Genomic DNA, 23,278 nt, shown 5'->3' on the forward strand with positions numbered 1-23,278 from the left:
TGTAGAATGCAGTTTTCGTCCAAAAAGAGGGTTGGGGCCTGAGTGATCATAGCAGATGAGTAGCTGGGCTAGGTGACTGCAGCTAATAGGACACAGAGGCTGAGCCCCTGAAAACTGAGGCGGGTATGGGCCTGAGAGGCCTGTAGGAGAGGTGAATGTTCACCACAAAATCTGATCCAACAGGCTACCCATGACTAATGTATGCTCCTGGGCTTATGCATCCCCAGACTAGGCCAATCTACTAGGCTTAGGCCACTGTCAGCCCTGAGAACAAGCCTCTATCACTGGAGATTTCTAGACATAGGTTCAAGATCTCCCATACCAGCCTCATGTGATCCTTACCTTCTAGAGCTGTTTTAGGCTTCAACCCTGATAGCCTCCTCTCCTGTGACCTCGGCTATATCTGGTGAGTTCTCCCTCCTCCCAGCATTCAGACCATGGCTTTCCTCCAGATTTTCTGGCTCAGCATGTCTTGCCCTGGCCCTGACTCCTCGATCACCCTATGACTCAGGGCTCTGGCTCTCCAGGACCCCACCCTGCCTATGTTCTGGTTCTCCCAGCTAAGGTCCCACAAGAGCCCAAAGAATGGGGATGTTTAACCCGGAACCTGCCAGGTTACTGCCCCCCCACCCCCGCCGCCCCATCATGTCAAAGGACAACTTGGGGCTTCTGGTTCTCTCAACCCAGCTACTGAGCCTGCCATACCACAGGACCCTGCAGATATGTAGTGACCCAGTGGATGGAATTGGCACCTGTTGAACACACCCAGCATGTCACAGTCCTTGGCCCTGAAGCATGCCTGCCCTACACTCTCTCTAGGTTAGGCAGTGTTTGGGAAACACAAGAAAGAAGCATCAGAAACAGCCTTGCTCAACAGACTTGATGCTTGGAGTTCCCTACTATTTTCAGCTAACACTTGCTTCCCCAGCTCTAGCACGTGAACTCTAGCTCCTGGAGTCTCCTCCCATTTCCGCTTACTAGCTGTGTGTCCTTGGCCACTGTTTCACCTCTTCAGCTTCAATGACATCTGCCACATAAGGATAATGTACATGAAGCAGCCAGTGCAGTATCTGGGGCATGGTTGGTGGCTCAAAAATAGCAGTCATTGATTCAAGAAAGAATCAACAGATGATGATGGAAAGTTTGATGAGGAAGAGGATCTTCATATAATCTTAAAGTAGCTCTGCATAATTTACTAATTAATTTAAAAAGGGAAAATAATCAAAGCACACTATCAAAAGTGTGAAAAGACAACCCACAGATGGGAGTAATATATCTTATATCTGATAAGAGGTCAATATCCAGAGTCTATGAAGAACTCCTTCAACAATAAACACAATTCAAAGGACTTGCGTAGACATTTCTCCAGAGAAGATTTACAAATGCTCCATAAGCACATGAAAAGATATTCACCATCAATCATTAGGGAAATACAAATCAAAACCACAATGAGATACTACCTCAACCCCATTAGGATGGTTATGATTAAACCAAAAACAAAATGGAAAAAAAGAAATGTTGGCAGGGGTGTGGAAAAATTGGAACCAATGTACATTGCTGGTGAGGATATAAAATGGTGCAGCTGCTATGGAAAAATGGAAAAGCCACCGTGACAGTTCTTCATAAAGTTGAAAATACAATTACCATATCATCTAACAATTCCACTCGTAGATGTATATCAAAAGAATTGAAAGTAGGGACTCAAATAGATACTTGTACACCAATATTCATACCAGCGTTGTTCATAATAGCCAAAAGATGAAAACAATCCAAGTGCCCATCAACAGATGAATGGATAAAGAAAAGGTGGTATATACATACAATGGAATATTGTTTAGCTACAAAAAGGAATGAAATTCAGATAATGGTACAAAATGGATGATTTTGAAACATTATGTTTGGTGGAATAAGACAGACACTGAAGACATTGGTACAGATAATGGCACAAAATGGATGATTTTGAAACATTATGTTTGGTGGAATAAGACAGACACTGAAATGGTGTATGAGTCCACTTACCTGAAGTCCTAAAATAGACAAATTCATAGGGACAGAAAGTAGAATAAAGTTTACCAGGAACTAGGGGAAGGGGGATTATCTCAGTTTGAGATAATAAAAAAGTTCTGGAAATACACAGTGGTGATGGCTGCATGATATTGTGAATATACTTAATGTCACTGAATTGTTAACCTTAAAAAATGTTTAAAATGATAGATTTTATGTTATATATATTTTACCACAGTTTAAAAAATGTGAGCAAGGGGTGCTAAGGTCTGAGACCACTTCCTGGTGAACTCTCAAAACTGACTGGCAGGGTCTTGCTTCTAGGACAGGGCCTGACTTTGAGAAGACACTGCTGGGAGTCCAATCAAAATTGAGCAGAACAGAGACAATAGAGACAAAGAAAGAAAAGCTCTAAATCAGGGGCTAGGTAATAGCATTTTTGGTTTATTGGCTTGAGAGTTCATGTGGCAACTCCTCAGCTTTGCTGATTTGGCCTGAGAGCAGCTATAAACAATATGTAAAAAAATTGGGCAGGACTGGGTTTCAGTAAAACTTTATAAAAACAGGTGGCCTTTGCCAGTCCTTGATCTGGGAGGGAAACAGAGTTGGCAAGCCATCATATTTTTTAATATTATATAAAAACAAAAGAGGGAGCTCTGTGAAGTTAGAAAAACCATACTGAACCACACAACTCCTTCTAAAACCTCCAGAAAACTGATCTCACATAAAATAAACAGCAGAAAAGGTAAAGATAAAATCTCATACAAAGTCATTACTAAAAAAAGAAAAAGAGCAGAATAACATTTTGCCCACAAAACAGCTCAAATTGGAACCTACTATTTTATTTTTTAAGTAAACTCTATGCCCAATGTGAGGCTCACACTCATGACCCTGAGATCAAAGTTCCATGCTCTACCAACTGAGCCAGCCAGGTGCCCCTGTAACCTGCTATTTTATAAAACCAGCTTAAAACAAAACAAAAAAAATTTTTTTTAAGTAGGCCCCATGCCCAGCATGGAGCCCAACGTGGGGCATGAACTCACGACCCTGAGAAGATCTGAGCTGAGATCAAAAGTCGGATGTTTAACTGACAGAGACACCCAGGTACCTGCTATCTAAAATTATTAAGAAAATGATACAACACAAGAAAGAACTACAATAAAACAAATTAGAAAATCCTAGAAATGAGTAAAGAATTGAAAACAAAGGGGGGAAATGAAAAGTAAATTAGAAGAAACACGAGCAAATAAACAATAAAAAATGTCTTAAGAGAAATAGAAGGGAGAAAAACATTTTCTTAATTTTCTTATGTTAAAAATTTTTTTTTCTTCTTTCTTTTTTTATTTTAGAGAGAGATAGAGCGTGCACAAGCGGGGAAGGATTGGATTGAGAGAAAGAGAATTTTAAGCAGGCTCCATGCTCAACACAGATCCCAATGCAGGTCTCAATCCCATGACGCTGGGATCATGCCCTGAACCGAAGTCAAGAGTCGGATGCTCAACCACCTGAGCCACCCAGGTGCCCCCACCCCCCAATTTTTTTTCTAAGATTTTATTTTTAAGTAATCTCTATACCCAACATGGGGCTCAAACTCACAATCCCGAGATCAAGAGTTGTGTGCTCCACTGACAGAGCCAGACAGATGCCCTGGGAGGAAAATCATTTTTAATTGTAAAGAAGTCTGGTAGAAAAGAACAAAATGGTTTGAGTGAAAATGACAAATATGTAGGACAGGCAAAGAAGAGCCAATACAGAACATAGACGTCTCCTGGCGCCTGGGTGGCTCAGTCGGTTAAGCGTCCAACTTCTGCTCAGGTCATGACCTCGCGGTTTGTGTGCGGTTCATGAGTTCGAGCCCCGCATCCAGCTCTGTGCTGACAGCTCAGAGCCGGGAGTCTGCTTCAGATTCTGTCTCTCCATCTCTTGGCCCCTCCCCTGCTCATGCTCTGTGTCTCTCTGTCTCTCAATAATAAATAAAGGTTTAAAAAAATTAAAAAAAAAAAAAGAACATAGAAGTCTCTGAAGTAGCGAAATGAACCAAGTAAATAAGATAAATATAAAAATCATGAAAAATATAAAAAATCAAGATACGTATCTATAATTAAATTTTTTTTATGTTTTTTTTTGAGAGAGAGAGGCAGACAGAGCATGAGCAGGAGAGGGACAGAGAGAGAGAGAGAGACACACACAGAATCCAAAGCAGGCTCCACATTCCGAGCTGTTAGCAGAGCCCCACGTGGGGCTCCAACCCACAAACCATGAGTTCATGACCTGAGCCAAAGTGGGATGCTTAACCGACTGAGCCACCCAGGCATCCCTATAATTTCTTAAAAATGTCTATTCATTTATTTTTAGAGAGAGAGAGAGAGAGGGAGTAGGGGAGGGGTAGAGAGAGAGAGAGGGAGAGAGAGAATCCCAAGCAGGCTCTGCACTCAGTGCAGAGCTCAGTGCAGGACTCGATCTCACAAATCATGAGATCGTGACCTGAGCCAACATCAAGAGTTGGATGCTTAATCAACTGAGCCACCCAGGTGCCCCTGTATGTATCTTGATATAAAATATGCATAAATCAAGACATTATGCAAAATACAAAATTTAAGAAAATGTTCCTGAATTGATATTTGAAACTACACACACACACACACCATGTACCTAAGAATTCTTGACCCAAACCCAGTGTCGAGACATACTAACAAATTCACCAGGCTTTCAGGGTACCTGGGTGGCTCAGTGTGGAGCCTGCTTGGAATTCTCTCTCTCTCCCTTGTTCTCTGCCCCTCCCCTACTTGTTCTCTCTCTCTCCAAATAAATTAACTAAAAAAATAAATTCACTAGACTTTCAGGAGAAAAACATCCTTTGGCATCTGGGCAAAAAAAAAAAAAGTGGCTTATATGAGAAACAAAATGTGGACATTGCTAGACTTTTTAAGAGCAATACTTGATAAGAATAGGAGAAAATAAAATGATTAAGATATTCAAGGAAAAGATAATGTGACCCAAGGACTTTATATCTAGCAAAACTGACTTTTATAAATTTTTTTAATGTTTATTTATTTTTGAGGGAGAGAGAGAGAGAGAGAGAGAGTCAGAGTGTGAGTAGGGGAGGGCCAGAGAGAAAGGGAGACACAGAATCTGGAGCAGGTTCCAGGCTCAGAGCTGGCAGCACAGAGCCCAACTCGGGGCTCGAACTCAAGAGCCGTGAGATCATGACCTGAGCCAAAGTCGGAAGCTTAACCGGCTGAGCCACCCAGACACCCCAGAAAAACTCACTTTTAAATGTAAAGAGCATGTACTATTATCAACATTCGAGATATTGTTTCCATGAACTCTTACTGAAGAATCTGCTAAAGAACAGTCTCAGATAACCAAAATGAGAGGTATGAACATAGCATAACCAAAACTAGAGCGATGTCAACATAAGGTATGGTGAGGAGCCTTATAGATATGTATAGTCAGCTGTGGAACTAAGACTAAATAAAGGTTAAAAGAAGTAACGGTTATACTTCTGGTCATGTGTGTATAGAATGATTATAATGCAGGGTAAAAGGGAAGGCATATACAAAAAATATATTTAAGTATTTTCAGTCATCACATCGGTAGTGGTAGTATTACTTTTGTTATTCTGAGATTGTTATATATTTAAGGTGCATAAAGTAAATAAATTATTCTAATTCTATCCTATAGAAGAGTTTAAGTAAAAACCCTGAATCTCAAGTGGAAGTAGCATCAGGACGAACTCAGAAGTTATCTTTTAAGATGTACATACATACGTATCATCCTCGCATAAATATATTCGTATATGTATATATTTTGTGTATTTTACCTCCCTTTTACAACACAACTTGTATCTAAATTCCTAGCTTTGTTGACCGAAAAGGCCTAGAAGCGAGGTAGACACAATGACCATCAGTGGCACTGCATAGATGATCTTGAAATACCATTTTGCCCTAGAAGAAACCAGGGCTTTTGGAAGAAACAAAGGATTCAAGGGTAGGAAAGGTGCAAGATGAGCCTGGAACTCTTCGCATAGTAGATCACAAGGCAGCTCTCAGAGAAACTCAGGAGCCAACTTTGAAGAGGCCCCCGTGGACCAGAGGACTATTTGAGCCGCACTAAGGATAATGATTGTGTAGATTGAAACCCATCAATAATGGGTTAAGCCCCTGGGTTAGTAATGGTGCTTAAAACAAACAAAACTAACTGGTCACCTTTGGAGGATATTTAGGAGCCAAGTCATTATTTTGAAAATAGGTAAATAAAAGGAAAGATTCAAACATGTATCTTGCTTTCCTTACCCTAGTGTAGGGTAAACAAAAATCTAAAAAAAAAAAAATGTTTTTTTAAACTGCTGGTGCTTAAGGAAGAGAATGTTCCCCTTCCTTCTTCCCCTTCTTCCTTCTTTTCAGCATTTCGTTTTTAGAAAACCTGAAATTATAAATGCTTTCTCTGTCTCTCTGAGATATATGTAACTCTTTAAAAAAGTTAAACAGACCTCATACCAGGAATGCCTTTCTTGGAGGCCATCTCCTTGAAATGTGAACTTGTCTCTTTGGAATTTTAAGCCTAGGTGCTTGGCTCCATAATGTAACATCCTGCTTGTCATAAAGAGACAAGTTTTATTTTTCCTGTTGATGAAGACAATTAACATGTATGTAATGGATTTTATTTGCCTGGCTGTATACAAGCAGATTTATTTTTCTTTGCAGTCTCCTTGATGGATTGCTATTATGTGCACTGCAGTCTGGTTAAATGCTTATTCAATAATGAAACCATTTCCTCTCTTGCCTATATTTTGTAGAAGGAAATTTCTGTGTTGGCAGGAGATCTGATTTGTAATTATATTTCCCCCAAATGGGTAACCAATAGAAGATGAGGAAAAATATCTCGTTATAAAAATATTCCATTTCATAAAGAAAGAAAAAGTGATAGAATTAGAATACCACCATCGTGCAACCCCCAGCAAATTAATCGATCCAGGCACTGAGCATCAACAGCTGCTAATATCACAGACAATGCAGAGACTATAACACCCCTTGCTGAAAGAACACGATACCACTTCGAGTCTTGCCAAAGGGATCAACCCTGAATCTGACCAAGTCTCTGGACCCAGTTGCTAAATGGTTGGAAAAACATAAGACAGAGGCACAAGTTCAACTGCACCATGAGTATGCCACCAGCAAAATCCAGGACTCTGTAGGTCAAACAAACTGGGATGTTGGCCATGAGATTGTAAGAAAAAGAAAGGCATGGTGAGAGATCCTGAAGATGAAGAGGCATACAAGGTAGGTTTAAAAAAAACAACAAAAGTGCAAGAGAAAACTATTGTGGTGGGGGATGCACACTTGGGTAACAAAACTGTAAAGAAAGCCAGTGAAGTGGCTGCCGTAAAGTTCAGGATTGTGGACACTTCATGCAGGACGAAGGCAATTGTATTTGGGACAGGGTGAAAGGAGGGTTTCTGAGTGACTGGCAGAGTTTTATTTCTTGACCTGAGTGTTAGTTATAAGGGTGTTCTTGTTAGAATTAATTAAGCTATTAATCATAATTATAAGTTCTCTTTATAATGTATCCCCTTATAATTCACATGACTTATATGGTTTTTTTTTTTAGTAGCTGTAGCTGTGTTTTATCTTACAATAGAGAGAAGTTATGATTATTTAAACCAACTCCTCTAATCATTGTCTTCTCAGAAAATTCTGCATGGAATTAAAACAGAAGTGACTTGCTAGTGAACTGGACGGAGGCGGGAATCAAGGGTGACTTCTCAATTTATATAACAGGGCAAGGCAAGAATTGTGAAACCATCACAAAGCCATGCATGGCTTATAACTAATAACCAACAAATGTGTCCAGTTTATAGCGAGGAGAGAATACTTCAGCATAAGATGATCAGGAAGGGCTTTCTGGAGAAGGGAGGATATGAGCCAAATTTTGAGTTAGAATTTGGATTCTTGAAGAAAGCATGTAGTACAAGCAGATGGCACCACGTACACAAACCATAGAGACGGGAAGACACAAACATCTCTTCAAGGAATGTTCTTTCCTTTACTGCCCAACTTATCTCATCCTTCAAGTCCAAACATTACTTTCTCCAAGAACCTTCCCTGATTCTCCCAGACTGGGTCAGGTCCTCTATTTCCTTTTTTTGTTTTTCCAATTTTTACCATAGCTATAATTAAATGGTGAGTTGTGAAATTGGTCATTTAGCATCTCTCCCCCTAGAATATAAAACTTCCGGGGCGCCTGGGTGGCGCAGTCGGTTAAGCGTCCGACTTTAGCCAGGTCACGATCTCGCGGTCCGTGAGTTCGAGCCCCGTGTCAGGCTCTGGGCTGATGGCTCAGAGCCTGGAGCCTGCTTCCGATTCTGTGTCTTCCTCTCTCTCTCTGCCCCTCCCCTGTTCATGCTGTCTCTCTCTGTCTTAAAAATAAAATAAAATAAAATAAAATAAAATAAAATAAAATAAAATAAATAAATAAAATAAATAAATAAAATAAAATAAAAAAAAAACAAAAAAACCCAAAAAACTTCCTTTAGACAGACTCTGGATGTCAGAGTCATGTTATACTTCACTACTCAGCTCTAAGCCTTGCATGGTAGACACTCAAAAGCTTGTTGAGTAAATAAATGAGTGAAGCCATTCAGCTGGAATGAAGAGTTGTGCAGGGAACTAATAAAGTTGGAAATTTTATCAAGAGACAGATTGTGGAATGACCTAGAATGCTAGGGTTAAATGCTTAGATTTTTATCCTTTTTGTTAAAAAAGAATTAACACCAAATTTATTGTCTCACAGTTCTGGAGGCTAGAAGTCCCAAATCAATTACATTCACCAATTTACAGATGTCAAGGGGGTTGGTTTCTTCTAAGAGCTCTCTGCTTGGCAGTCCATGGCTATCTTCCACATGTGTCTCTTCACATGATCTTTTCTGTACTTGTATCTCTGCGTTCAAATTTCCCTCTTATAAAGGTTTCAGCATATTGGATTAGCACCCACCCTAATGACTCCATTTTAACTTGATTACCTATGTAAAGAACCCTATGTCCAAAATAAGGTCACATTCTGAGGTACTATGTTAGAATGCCAAAATATCTTTTTTGTAGGGAACACAATTCAACCCATAATACATGGCTAACTTCCACTCAACATTTGAGATAGTTCAAAGGTTTTATTTATTCTACATAAATTTCTGTGATACTCCCTCTTTCCTGGAGCAATCTCCATGTTACATGCCACTCCCAATGTGTTTCCATAGTATGTTTTCCTTTCTCTTGGTATTTATTAAGCAGTATTACAAGAGCCAGCATATTATCTCTCAGTGGACTATGAGTGCCTTTAAAAACAGAGATACTCTAAATTATTTTTGTATTTCATATGCCTAGAACCATTTTTGGAATGAACGATACTACAATCTATATTTTTCTAAATCTTAATTTCCCTTGGTCACAGTAGCAAAATAAAATATCTTTAATGTTTTTCAAAGACATGCATGCATTGCATATTAATATACAGTTTTACTTTTTAATATTATTTAGGCAAACAGTACACCTGATATTCTAAAAACAAACAAAATATTGAGCTTTATACTCCTAAGTAATAAGATTTCAATCTTAATTCAAGGATATATTCTCTTAAGTGGTTTTCAACATATAACTACAGTAATATGACCCTATTCTGGAGGAAATCTGAAGCATGATTGGTCTGATTGTATTGGAAAGGGTGCCTATTACAATCCTACTCTTTTGTCTGATCTTGAGATCCAGGAATTGGCTTCTAAAGTTCTTAGTAATTTAAGGGTTGAATAGAATACAGTGTAAAAATCACTAATCTATAGGACAGAAAATGAAGACTCTGAATACATATTGCTTTCTAAAAATCCTTGTTTCCTCTATTAACCAAAGAATCATAATCTCTGACTTTTGGTCTATGTATTTTTGTATTCAATGTTTAACTTTCTACTATCATGATCTACTTATGCGTGTATATAGTTCAGAATTTTAGCTGCTATAACTTAAACCAGTGCAATAGTTTCCATTAAACTACTGAACCATTCAACACATTCTTGGCACTGTGAGAGGAATACATCTTTTCTCTTGGTTCCAGGAGGCTCAGGGCCAAAGTGGTGCTCAGTTTTAACTACACCAATGTTTCTTAAATTTTTTTTTTTCAACGTTTATTTATTTTTGGGACAGAGAGAGACAGAGCATGAACGGGGGAGGGGCAGAGAGAGAGGGAGACACAGAATCGGAAACAGGCTCCAGGCTCTGAGCCATCAGCCCAGAGCCCGATGCGGGGCTCGAACTCACAGACCGCGAGATCGTGACCTGGCTGAAGTCGGACGCTTAACCTACTGCGCCACCCAGGCGCCCCTACACCAATGTTTCTTGTTAACATATCTGTTTCTTCTGTCTTCCATACCCTGGTTTTCTTAAAAAAAATGTTTTTACTGGGGTAAAATACACATAACATAAATTTACCATTTTCACTATTTTTAAGCGTACAGGTCAGTGGCATTAAGTACATTCACCACCATCATCTCCAGAACTTTTTCATCTTCCCCAAATAAATTCCGTACCCATGAAATAGTTAACTCCCCATTTCCCTCTCTGCCCAGCCCCTGGCCCCTACCACTCTACTTTTTACCTCTACAAATTTGGCTGTTCAGGTATCTCGTATAAGTGGAATGATGTAACAGTTGTCCTTTTGTGTCTGGCTTATTTCACTTAGTATAACGTCTTTTTTAAGGATTTTATTTTTTTGAGTTTATTTTTATTTAGAGAGAGAGATAGAGAATGACTGGCAGAGGGGCAGAGAGAGAGGGAGGAAAACCCAAGCAGGCTCTGAGCTGTCAGCACAGAGCCTGATGCGGCTCAACACCACCAACCGCGAGATCATGACCTGAGCTGAAGTCAGACGCTTAACCGACTGAGCCACCCAGGCGCCCCGACCAATTGGTTTTTAAATACTGTGTTATTTAATTTCTACATAATTGAGAATTTTTCAGTTCTCCTTCTGTTGATTTCTAATTTCATTCCATTGTAATAGGACAACATACTTTATATAATTTCAGTAGTTTTAAAAATGTATTAAGACTTGTCTTGTGGCCTATCTAACCTATGGTGTTTACTAGAGAATGCTCCATGTGTACTTGAAAAAATTATGTATCCTGCTCCTGTTGGGTAGTGTCTACATGTCTGCTATGTTCAACTGGCTTATAGTATTGTTCAGGTCCTTTATTTCCTTATTGATTCTGTCTGGGTTTCTATCATTATTGAAAGTGGTACTGATGGGAATGCAAGCTGGTGCAGCCACTCTGGAAAACAGTATGGAGGTTCCTCAAAAAACTAAAAATAGAACTACCCTACGACACAGCAACTGCACTACTAGGCATTTATCCAGAGGATACAGGTGTGCTGTTTCAAAGGGACACATTCACCCCCATGTTTATAGCAGCACTATCGACAATAGCCAAAGTATGGAAAGAGCCCACATGTCCATCGATGGATGAATGGATAAAGAAGATGTGGTGTGTATATATATATAATATATAATATATTATATATATATTATATATATGTGTGTGTGTATATATATATATATATATATATATATAATGGAGTATTACTCGGAAATCGAAAAGAATGAAATCTTGCCATTTGCAACTACGTGGATGGAACTGGAGGGTGTTATGCTAAGTGAAATTAGTCAGTCAGAGAAAGACAAAAATCATATGACTTCACTCACATGAGGACTTTAAGAGACAAAACAGATGGGGACGCCTGGGTGGCTCAGTCAGTTAAGCATCCGACTTCAGCTCAGGTCATGATCTTGCATTCCGTGGGTTCCAGCCCCATGTCGGGCTGTGTGCTGACAGCTCAGAGCCTGGAGCCTGCTTCAGATTCTGTGTCTCCCTCTCTCTCTGCCCCTCCCCCCACTCACACCCTGTCTCTCTCTCTCAAAAATGAATACATACTAAAAAAAAATTTTTTTTAAAGAGACAAAACAGATGAACATAAGGGAAGGGAAATAAAAATAATATAAAAACAGGGAGGGGGACAGAACAGAAGAGACTCATAAATATGGAGAACAAACAGGGTTACTGGAGGGGTTGTGGGAGGGGGGATGGGCTAAATGGGGAAGGGGCACTAAGGAATCTACTCCTGAAATCATCGTTGCACTATGTGCTAACTAATTTGGATGTAAATTTTAAAAAGAAAAAAGAAAAAAAGAAAAAGAAAGTGGCACTGAAATCACCATTACTCTAGAGCTATCTATTTCTCTCTTCAATTCTGTCAGTTTTGCTTCAAATATTTTGATGTTTTGTTATTAAGTACATTCATGTTTTTAATTGTCATATCTTCTTGCTGTATTGAATCTTTTATTAATATATCTTTGTCTCTTATAATCTTTTAAAAATTTAAAGTTATTTTGTCTTATATCAGTATGTTCACTACTGCTCTTGTTTGGTTACTATTTGCATGAAATATCTTTTCCTATCCTTTCATTTTTACTCTATTTGTGTCCTTAGATCTAAAGGGAGTCACTTGGAAACAGCGCTGAACAATTGAATCATGCTTTAAAAATCTATTCTGTCAAATTGTGCCTTTAAGTCAAGGAGTTTAATCTGTTTACATTTAAAGTAATTGCTGATAACTGCTGGTGGGAATGCAAACTGTGCAGCCACTCTGGAAAACAGTATGGAGGTTCCTCAAAAAATTAAAAATAGAACCATCCCACGACCCAGCCATTGCACTACTAGGTATTTATCCAAGGGATACGGGTGTGCTGTTTAGAAGGGGTACATTCACCCCTATGTTTATAGCAGCACTATCGACAATAGCCGAAGTATGGAAAGAGCCTAAATGTCCATCGACAGATGAATGGATAAAGAAGATGTGGTATATATATATAATGCAGTATTACTCGGTGATCAAAAAGAATGAAATCTTGCCATTTGCAACTACATGGATAGAACCAGAGGGTATCATGCTAAGCGAAATTGGTCAGAGAAAGACAAATATCATATGATGTCACTCATATGAGGAATCTAAGATACTAAACAAATGAACATAAGGGACGGGGAGCAAAAATAATATAAAAACAGGGAGGGGAACAAAATATAAGAGACTCTTAAATATAGAGAACAGAGTTTGCTGGAGGGGTTGTGGTGGAGGGGCTACATGGGTAAGAGGCATTAAGGAATATACTCCTGAAATCATTGTTGCACTATATGCTAACTTGGATGTAAATTAAACAGTAAATTAATTAATTAATTAATTAATAAAAAAATAAAGTAATTGCTGATAGGGAAGAACTTACTTTTGCCCTTTTGTTGTTTGTTTCTGTATGTCTAATAGCTTTTTTTGTCCCTCGTTTCTTTAATTGCCACCTTCCTTTTTGTTTAGTTGACTTTTACTGTTTTAAAAAAAATTTTTTTTAATGTTTATTTATTTTTGGGAGACCAAGAGACAGAGTAGGGGAGGGGCAGAGAGAGAGACAGACACAGAATCTGAACCACAGAGCCAGTCAGCACAGAGCCCGACATGGGGCTCAAACCCGCGAAGCCTGGGATCATGACCTGGGCTGAAGTCGGACGCTCAACCGGCTGAGCCACCCAGGCGCCCCAATTTTTATTGTTTTTGTGACATATTTTAATTCCTTTCTCATTTCCTTTTGTGTAGTTTTGAAATATTTTACTTGTGGTTATCGTGGGGATTATACATAACATCCTAATGTTATAAGAATCTATTTTCATTGATACAAATTTAAATCACAAACCACTGCTTTGGATCCTGTGTCTCCCTTTCTCTCTGTGCCCCTCCCCTGCTCTTGCTCTGTCTCTGTCTCTCAAAAATAAATAAATGTTAAAAATTTTAAAAGAAAAAGGTGGGTGGGGGGGCACCTGGATGGCTCAGTTGGTTAAGCATCAGACTTCAGCTCAGCTCAGTTTGTGAGTTCAAGCCCCGATTTGGGCTGACAGCTTAGAGCCTGGTACCTGCTTTGGATCCTGTGTCTCCCTTTCTTCCTGTGCTCCTTCCCCATTCATGCTCTCTCTCTCTCTCTCTCTCTCTCAAAAATGAACAAACATTTAAAACATTTTTTTTAATCACAAACAAAAACACTTTTACCACTCTACCTCTACCCCTCTCCACATTGTTACTGATGTCACAAATTACATCTTTATATAATGCGCACCTTTTAACATAGGCTTATGATTTTTTATGCTTTTCTCTTTTAAATCCTATAAAAGAATAAAAAACAAAATTACAAACCAAAATTACAATACTGGTTTTTATATTTGCCCTTGTATTTACCTTTGCTGGAGAGCTTTATATCTTCATATGATGTTGAATTACTACCCAGAGTCCTCTCATTTCAACCTAAAGTTCTTTCCTGAGAATTTCTTGTAGGTCAGATCTAGTGGTAATAAACTCCTTCAGCTTTTGTCTATCTAGGAAAGTCTTAATTTCTCCCTCATTAAAAATATTTTTCTAATGTTTATTTATTTTGAGAGAACATGAGAGGGGGAGGAGCAGAGAGAGGGGGAGAGAATCCCCAGCAGGCTCTGCACCATCAGTACAGAGCATGATGCGGGGCTTGAACCCATGAAACATGAACTCGTGACCTTTGTTGAAACCAAGAGTTGGTCACTCAACTGACTGAGCCACCCAGGCACCTCCCAAAATATTTTTAAATTGTGATAAAAATATAAAATTTGCTATCTTCACCACTTTAAGTGTACAGCTCATTAGTGTTAATATATTCACATTATTGTGCAACCTATTTCCAGAACTCTTTTCATCTTGCAAAACTGCAACTGTAAGCTCATTATACAACAGTAACCCATCATTTCCTCCCCTCAGTCCGTGACAACTACCGTTCTACTTTTGTGTTTATGAGTTTGGCTCTATTCTAGGTATCTCATATAAGTAGAACCATGCGGTATTTTTTTTTGTGACTGGTTTATTTCACTTAGCATAATAGCCTCAAGATTCACCCATGTTGTACCCTGTGTTAGATTTTTCTTCCTTTTTAAAGCTGACTAGTATTTCATTGAGTGTGTATACCACGTTTTGTTTACCCATTAATCTGCCAGTGGACACTTGGTTTGCTTCCTTGATTAGGGAATTGTGAATAATGCTGCTATGAACATGGGTGTACAAATATGTCTTTGAGAGCTTGCTTTCCATTCTTTGAGTATATACCCAGAGGTGGAAAATTGCTGGATCATATGGTAATACTGTTTAATTTTCTGAGGATGTGTCTTGCTGTTTTTGGACTGCTAAGCCATTTTACATTCCCATCAACAGGGCACGAGGGTTCCAATTTCTCCACACTTGTTATTTTCTGTTTGGTTTGATAGAAGCCATCCTAATGGGTGTGAGGTGGGTCTCTCTTGTTTTGATGGACAATTTTGCCAGGTATAGAATTCACACTGGGGTTTTTTTCTCTCACCACTTTAAAGACATTGTCCCATTCCCTTCTGGCCTCGAAGGTTTCTGCTAAGAGAGTGGCTGATAATATTGTTGAGGGTCTCTGTAGGTGACAAGCCACCTTTCTCTTGCTGGTTTCCATTCCATTTTCTGTCTTCCTATGGTTTGATTTTAATGTGTCTTGCTGTGGGTCTTTTGAGGTTTCTACTTGGGAATTTAAATTTTTGCTCTTTAGATTGCCTTTCTTCAAATTTGGGTAATTTTTGGCTGTTATTTCTTCATATAATCTCTTTCTCTTTGTCTCTTCTTGTCGTGCTCTTATATGTTGATATTTGTCCTTTTGAAGACATTCCCTAAGTCCCTCAAGGTGTTTGTTTCTTCATTCTTTTTCTTTTTGCTCCTCAGACAAGGTAATTTCAACTGTGCTACTTTCAAGTTTGCTGATTCTTCTGTCTGCTCAAATCTGTTGTTGACCCTTACAATGAAATTTCCTATTATTGTTTTTCAGCTCCAAAATTTGTTTGGATCCTTTTTATAATTTCTCTTTGTTACTGTTCTCATTTTATTGATTTACTGTTTTCCTAACTTCCTTTAGTTTTTTTGTTCATTTTAACCGCTTGAGCATATTTCAGTTATTTTAAAGCCTTTATCTAATAATTCTGATGCCTGCATTTCTTCAGGGAGGATTCCTGCCACTTCATTTTCTTCTTCTGAATAGGCGCAGGTTACCCTGCTTCTTGTGTTTACTTTCTTTGGTAGAAAATTGGGCAGGTGAAAAACAGCCACTTCTCCCAGTCTTTGCAGACTGGGTCTGTGTCAGTGTATTCTTTTACTAATTAGTAGGATATGTTCTGAGCTTCGGGATCAAAGGAGAAAACTAAGTCTTCAGGTGTTTTAGCCCGCATCTCACCTGGGTTTGTGTACCTGTTTACAGTTCCTCCCTATACATGCTGCTTTTATGTCTTCATTTCCCAGTTTCACTCCAATTTCTCCTTGGGGCCTCAGATTATCGATCGTGTGTCTCCACCCTCAATGTCTTGCCCCAGATGTCTGTGAATCATAGTCTTTCTATAGATGTTATGAGCAGTTCCTGCCACTTTCTGCCACGTTTCCTTTGCAGAACTCCAATTATGGGGAAAAGAAACTAGTCCTTTAGGCAGCCCCCAGACAAGTTAGAACATTGCAAGTAAGATTTATTCTGTTCCCTTCAGTTTAAGGTGTGTGTGGGGGGGGGGGGGGGGGTTGGAAATGGGCTGCTGCCACCGCCAGACTAAGATTGCCCAGAGGTGGAGGGACAAGGGTAAGCAAAACTTTCATGAATTTTCTTACCATTTTGAATGTAGCTTTTTCTTGACCTGACATTCACTTGGTTACTGTAGATGTGCTCCCATAAGCTCATGTTAGCTGGCTTTTGGTTGTTTTCATGGTCTCTGTGGGAGAACGAGAGCTTCCTAGCCCTCCATTTTGTTGATGTCACTACAGAATTTTTATTCTCAGTGCTATAGAAAGACTTCCAATTTTTGAGCTGATGATATGATGTAAAGAAAAAGTACTTTAGGATATTAAGCACAGGCAGGGTACACAATAGATCAGAGAGGAAACAGGTTAGTATCTTGTAGGCAATATGCAGCTTGAGGCTTGACTATGTGGCCAAAATATACAGCACTGATCCTGGCACATACTGTGTGCTCAACAAAACTTTGTTGAACTAGATACCCAAAATTATAGTTGTAAGGGTTAAATTGTAGTGTAGGGCTAATGCTTAGCTTGAAAAATAACAGCTTTGTGTTGACACTGAAGGTTAAGAGATAACAGCCTTGCTTTGCTCTGGTAAACTACACCTCATACCCTTGTAAATTAGGCTTCACCAATTAAGGAAACAAAAGTTCAAAGAAAAGAGCATCAGAGGCAGGGTCAAGGAGATCCACTGGTTGCAACTGAGAGGCAGAAAGTCTAAAGTAAACACCTCATTAGGCAACTGTTTCTAACTCATCTGGAACCTGTTTCTTTGTTCTGTTCCCAGGTGATGATAAAACGATGTGATCGGTTATAAAAACTCTGTACCCCGGCTGTTCGGGGCCGCACTCTTATCAAGAGTGTTGGTCCCGATCGGTCGGCCTTGCCTCTCATTGTAATAAACTTTGTTGTGACTGTCACTGGTGCCCGTAGCATTCTGTTTCAGGAGTCGTGTGGATGCAACAGAGTAGTTGTGACAAAGCACAGAATCCTTAAGGCAACCTCCTTGCATGCGGTAGATAAGGCAGTCAAAAGTAAACACACTCCATGACATTTCTGTATCATGCTAGTAGGTAGAATCTCAACCAGGATTGGGCATGGCAGCCCTTGTAGCATTTATAGAAAAATCCCAGATGTCTTGCAGAAAAATAAGCCACACTGAAGACCTCATGACTCCAGAACCATCTAAACAAGGGATCAGCAAATAATAGCCTGTTGCCTGGTTTTGCAGTTTTACTGGAACACAGTCACAGTCCTCTATTTATAAATTATCCATAGCTGCTTTCATGTTGTAATATCAGAACTAAATAGCTGTGACACTAATCCTATGACCTACAAAGCCTAAAATATTATCTGCTCCTTTACAAAACAGTTTGCAGACCCCTCTTCTAAACAATACAGTGAAGTCTAAAGGGGCTAGAGGCTGCTGTAAATTATCATATTTAATAAGGGCCCAACATGACAAATAACTAAGTAGTCCATAGGACCTGACTGATGAAACTTAGTAATCACTTTCTTTTCAGGGACAGAATACTTGGAGGGAAATAGGTTTCAACAAATGGTACTAGGACAAATGGATATTCACATGCAAAAAGGTGAAGTTGGACCCCTTCTTCACACCATATATAAAAATTAACTCAAAATGGATGAAGACCTAAATGTATAAAATTTTTAGAAGTTACAGAGTAAATACAATCTTGATTTAGGCAATGGATTCTTAGATACGATATACCCAAGTCAGAGGGAACCAAAGAAAAAAGATACATCGGGCTTCATCAAAATTAAAACCTAATGTGCTTCAAAGGACACCATCAAGAAAGTGAAAATAACACCAAAAAAATGACAGAAAATAATTATATATTATATATCTGAAAGGGTTTAGTATCCAAAATATATAAAGAAATTTTGCAACTCAACAATAAAGACAACTCAATTAAAAAAGGGTTAAGTTCTCTGAAGGACTGACACTACATGACTTCAGGACTTAATACAAAGCAACAATCAATAATCAGGACAGAGTGATATTGGTGAAAGAGTACACAAATAAATCAATGGAACAGAACAGAATAGAGGCCAGAAATAACCATACAAAGAGAGTCAACTGATCTTTGACAAAGGATCGAAAGCAATTGGATGGAGAAAAGGACAGTCTTTTCAACAAATGGTGTTGGAGCAACTGGATATTCACATGCCAAAAAAATAAAAGTTGACACAGACCTCACATCTTTTGCAAACATTCACTCAAAACGAATCAGACCTAAATGGGAAATACAAAGCTATAAACCTCCAAAACATAACATAGGAGAAAATCTAGGTGACTTCATGATGACAACCTAGGCTTCATAACTTTTTAGTTACAACAGCAAAACCATGATCCATGAAAGAAAAGGACAGGTTGGACTTCATTAAAATTAAAAACTTTTGTTCTGTAAAAGGCTGTTAAGAGAATAAAAAGACAAGTCATGGACTGGGAGAAAATATTTGCAAAATATTTATCTGATAAAGGTCTAGTATACAAAATACATTTTATTTATTTATTTAAAAAAATTTTTTTTCAATGTTTATTTATTTTGAAGGAGAGAGAGACAGAGTGTGAGTGAGGGAGGGGCAGAGAGAGAGACACAGAATCTGAAGCAGGCCCCAGGCTCCAAGCTGTCAGCACAGAGCCCAACATGGGGCTCGAACTCACAAACCGCGAGATCATGACCTGAGCTGAAGTCGGATGCTCAACCGAGCCACCCAGGCACCCCTACAAAATCTATTTTAAAAACCACTTAAATTTCAACAAAAAGAGAACGACCTAATTTAAAAATGGGCAAGAGATCATCTGGGTTGGCTCAGTCGGTTAAGCTTCTGACTTTGACTCACATCATCATCTCACAGCTCATGGGTTCGAGCTCCACATCAGGCTCTGTGCTGACAGCTCAGAGCCTGAAGCCTGCTTCAGATTGTCTCCCTCTCTCTTTCTGCCTCTACCCTACTTGTGCCCTCTCTCAAAAATGAATAAACATTGAAAAAAAAAAGTGGGCAAGAGATCTGGACATCTCCTCAAAAAAGATATACAGACGACAAATAAACTTATAAAAATATGAATGTTATATGCCTTTCGGGAACTGCAATTTAAAACAATGTGATACCACTACGGATTAGAATGGCCAAAATTTAAAACACAGATACCACCAAATTCTGGTGAGGACATGAACAAAAAGAACGCTCATTCACTGCTGCAAAATGGTACAGTCACTTTGTAAGACAGTAAGGCAGTTTCTCACAAAACTAAACATACTCTTACCCTATGATCCAGCTATTATGTTCCTTGGTATTTACGAAAATGAGCTGAAAACTTCTGCCACACAAATGTGGGCACAAATGTTTATAGCAGCTTTTTCGGATAATTACCAAAACCCAGAAGAAATTAAGATGACTTTTAAGTTTATTTATTGAGAGAAAGCAAGTGTGGGTGGGGGAGGGGTAGAGGGAGACAGAGAGAATCCCAAGCAGGCTCTGCGCTGTCAGCACAGAGCCCAACACAGGGCTCCATCCCATGAACCGCGAGGCCACAACCTATGCCGAAATCAACAGACAGACACTTACCGCCTGAGGCACCCAGGCACCCCAGGTTGACCTTCAGTAGGTGAAACAGTAAACAAACTGGTACATCTAGACAATGGAATAGTATTCAATAATAAAAAGAAATGAGCTATCATGCTATGAAATGACATGGAGTAACCCTAAACACCTACTGCTAAGTGAAAAATCCAATCTGTAAAGGCCACATCCTCTATGGTTCCAACTATATGACATTCTGAAAAAGGCAAAACTATGGGGACGGTAAAAATACCAGTGATTGTAAGGGATTTGGGGAAAGGGAGGAAATGAACAGTGGAGCACAAGGTGTTTTCAGAAAATATTCTGATAATAGCATAATAGATTTTTGTACTTGTCAAAACCCAGTCTATGCGTGCACTCCTGCACTCTCTACTGTACAACACAAAGAATGAACCCTAATGTAAACTAGGGACTTTATGTAGTAAAAGTAGATCAACACTGGCTCATCAATTTAGTGAACATACCATACTAATGCAGATGTTAATAGGGGAAGCTGTTGGGGGGGGCAAGGAGGGCAAGGGGCTATATGGGAATTCTTTGTACTTTCTGCTCAATTTCACTGTGAATCTAAAACTCCTTGAAAAAATAATGTTTTTTCTTAAGTGCAAAGGCTTTCAATAGGCATTTCTTCAAAGAATATATAAATATCCACAAGTAAGGACATGAAAAGATACTCAACTTTAATAGCCATTAGGGAATTACAGATCGAAACCACACTGAGACAGCACTTCACAACCACTAGGATGGTTATAATCAATACGAGGGACAAAAACAAGACAGAGATTGGATTCCATCATGCACCGCTGGTAGAAACATGGTATGGTGCAGGTGCTATGGAAAACAGTGTGGCAATTCATCAAACAGTTAAACGGAGTTATCATATGACCTAACAATTCCACTTTTAGGTATATGCAAGAGAGAGGGGAACGTAGGTCAACAAAAATTTGTTCACAACAGCATATTCATAACAGCCAGAGTAGAAACAACCCAAATATCCACCAACTGATGAATGGATAAAAAATGGTGTATCCATTCAACAAACCATTATTCCACCATAAAAAGGAATGGCACAACATAGCTGAACCTTGAAAATATGCTAAATGAAAGAAGTCAGATTTAATTTATATGGAATGACCAGAATAGGCAAATATATAGTAGAAAGATTAGTGGTTGTCAGGGGGCTATGGGGAAATGTGAATGAAAAGTGACTGCTAGTGGGTATGGGGCTTCTTTTGGAAAAGATTCTGGAATTAGGCAGGAGTGATAGTTGTACAACCTTGTGATATACTCAAAACCCCTGAATTTAAAAACATATACAAAAGGATATCTAGGCAGTTTTACTTCCTTTTATCCCCTTTATTCATTGTATAATTAAATAAGGTTGATAATTTTTTTCAGAGTATGTGATGTGCTTTACAATTTACTGATCCATTTACACAAATGATCCATTTGTGGAAATGATCCATTTACACAAATGGGTGTTAAATTTAGTTTCAGGGGAGAAAATAATTTAGCAAAGAATATCTGGAGCATTAATTTACTCACCTCTCACTAGGCTATAACCTCTTGAGAAATGGTATAGTCACACAATGATTACTTAGGGAAATGGTACCCATTACTTTAGGAATAAATGGGAAGTCCTCAGAGGGGACAGTGCATCATACTGCAACATTTAAGCAAAAGGGGGCAAGAGAAGTATTTGGGTAAACCTGTAACTGGGAGTCAATTTTTCAAAAGCTCAGAAGTATCTTGATAGATAACTAAAACATCTTCCTGGGTCAAAAACTAGGGTTTTCCCCTCAAAAACAAATAAAACTAAGAGCCTAGGAAAGTCTGGAATAACAAAGGAAGACAGATTGAACTAAAAATCATGTGCCTGTTCCAGTTGCCCTCAGAGCTGCCTCTCCTTGGGTGACTGGACTGGGTGTCAGCCTCTGTTTGGGACATAATTCAACTGTCAAGTACACATTCAGAAATTTTCACAGAGGCCAATAAACAATAAACAAATGGACATACTTTTTTTTAAGAATAAAACTGTCACATGGTCAAAAACTAAAACCACACAGAAAGATATAAAATGGAAAGTAAAATTCCCAGACTCCCCAGCTCTCCTTCCTAGATGTGATCCTGGTTAAGTTTTGCACGTAAATTATCTTTTTGTGTGTGTGTGTGGGGGTGGGGGGCCGGGGGCGGACAGATGCCTTTTATTGGTCTAACCAGCATAACTAATAGGTTTGGGCAGAGCTCCCCTATCTGTCCTGGCTCCCATCTTGCCTCTCCTGGGAGTTCGTGACTCACCCACAGGGGAGAAGAGTATCCTGGGCAAGGGTGGCAGGCAAAGCCAGGATCGGAAAGGGGATCAGGGTGAAGTAGAAAGCATAGGGCCACCAGATCATTCAAATAAGAAGTCCATCAGGGCAGAAGAGAGGATGTTTCCCCACACGGGCCCCTCTGCCCTGGCGAGGAATGGAAGGGGGCAGAAAGCTTCCACTAGAGGTTTCCTACTGTGCCCTTCGTGCCATCAGCATCTCCCAGATGTTGTCCTCACCTTCCTTCACACTCCGCTCCAGGTAGGATTTTTTCTGTCCCAATTCTTTAATTTTTTCTTCTGCTATTTTCTGTTTCTCTAGCAGTTGATTGTGAATTACCTCCCTGGACTGAAGAATAAACATTCTTCCTACACCTTCATACATGTTAGTCTCCTCTATCAAAGTCATAATCTCTGTACCTGTAAGATGTGCATGCTTTTTCATTCTGTCTAGCTGTTCAATCTGTATGTCTGCAAGCCTCACCTGCTGAGTGTCAATAACTTTGGCTTGAAGCTCTGTGAAGGCCTTCTTCAATTCCAGATCCACAGGAGCCACCATTTTGGTCCACTCCGTAAATTATCTTAATTCTTAAATGTTGTTAATGTGACAGGAATATTATACAGAATACGTTTCCTATAAAGGTTAAGCCTTCCAGAGCCTGCCTGGCTTTATCAAAAACTGAGGTTAAAT

General features: G+C 39.1%; 1 protein-coding gene across 1 annotated transcript; it reads right to left on the reverse strand.

Moving 5' to 3' along the window:
* Positions 1-22,672: 22,672 nt before the first annotated feature.
* LOC122471383 (prefoldin subunit 1) lies at positions 22,673-23,228 on the reverse strand. The gene has a single exon (XM_043559896.1). It carries the CDS (start codon positions 23,144-23,146, stop codon positions 22,781-22,783), a length of 366 nt encoding a protein of 121 aa, XP_043415831.1. The 5' UTR covers positions 23,147-23,228; the 3' UTR covers positions 22,673-22,780.
* Between the last annotated feature and the right edge of the window lie 50 nt (positions 23,229-23,278).

The sequence above is a fragment of the Prionailurus bengalensis genome, chromosome E3, assembly GCF_016509475.1.
Source record: "Prionailurus bengalensis isolate Pbe53 chromosome E3, Fcat_Pben_1.1_paternal_pri, whole genome shotgun sequence".
Classification (NCBI taxonomy): domain Eukaryota; kingdom Metazoa; phylum Chordata; class Mammalia; order Carnivora; family Felidae; genus Prionailurus; species Prionailurus bengalensis.

What these genes read in the sequence shown, in the direction of transcription:
- LOC122471383 (XM_043559896.1), bottom strand. Translation starts at nt 23,146, where the DNA reads ATGGTGGCTCCTGTGGATCTGGAATTGAAGAAGGCCTTCACAGAGCTT.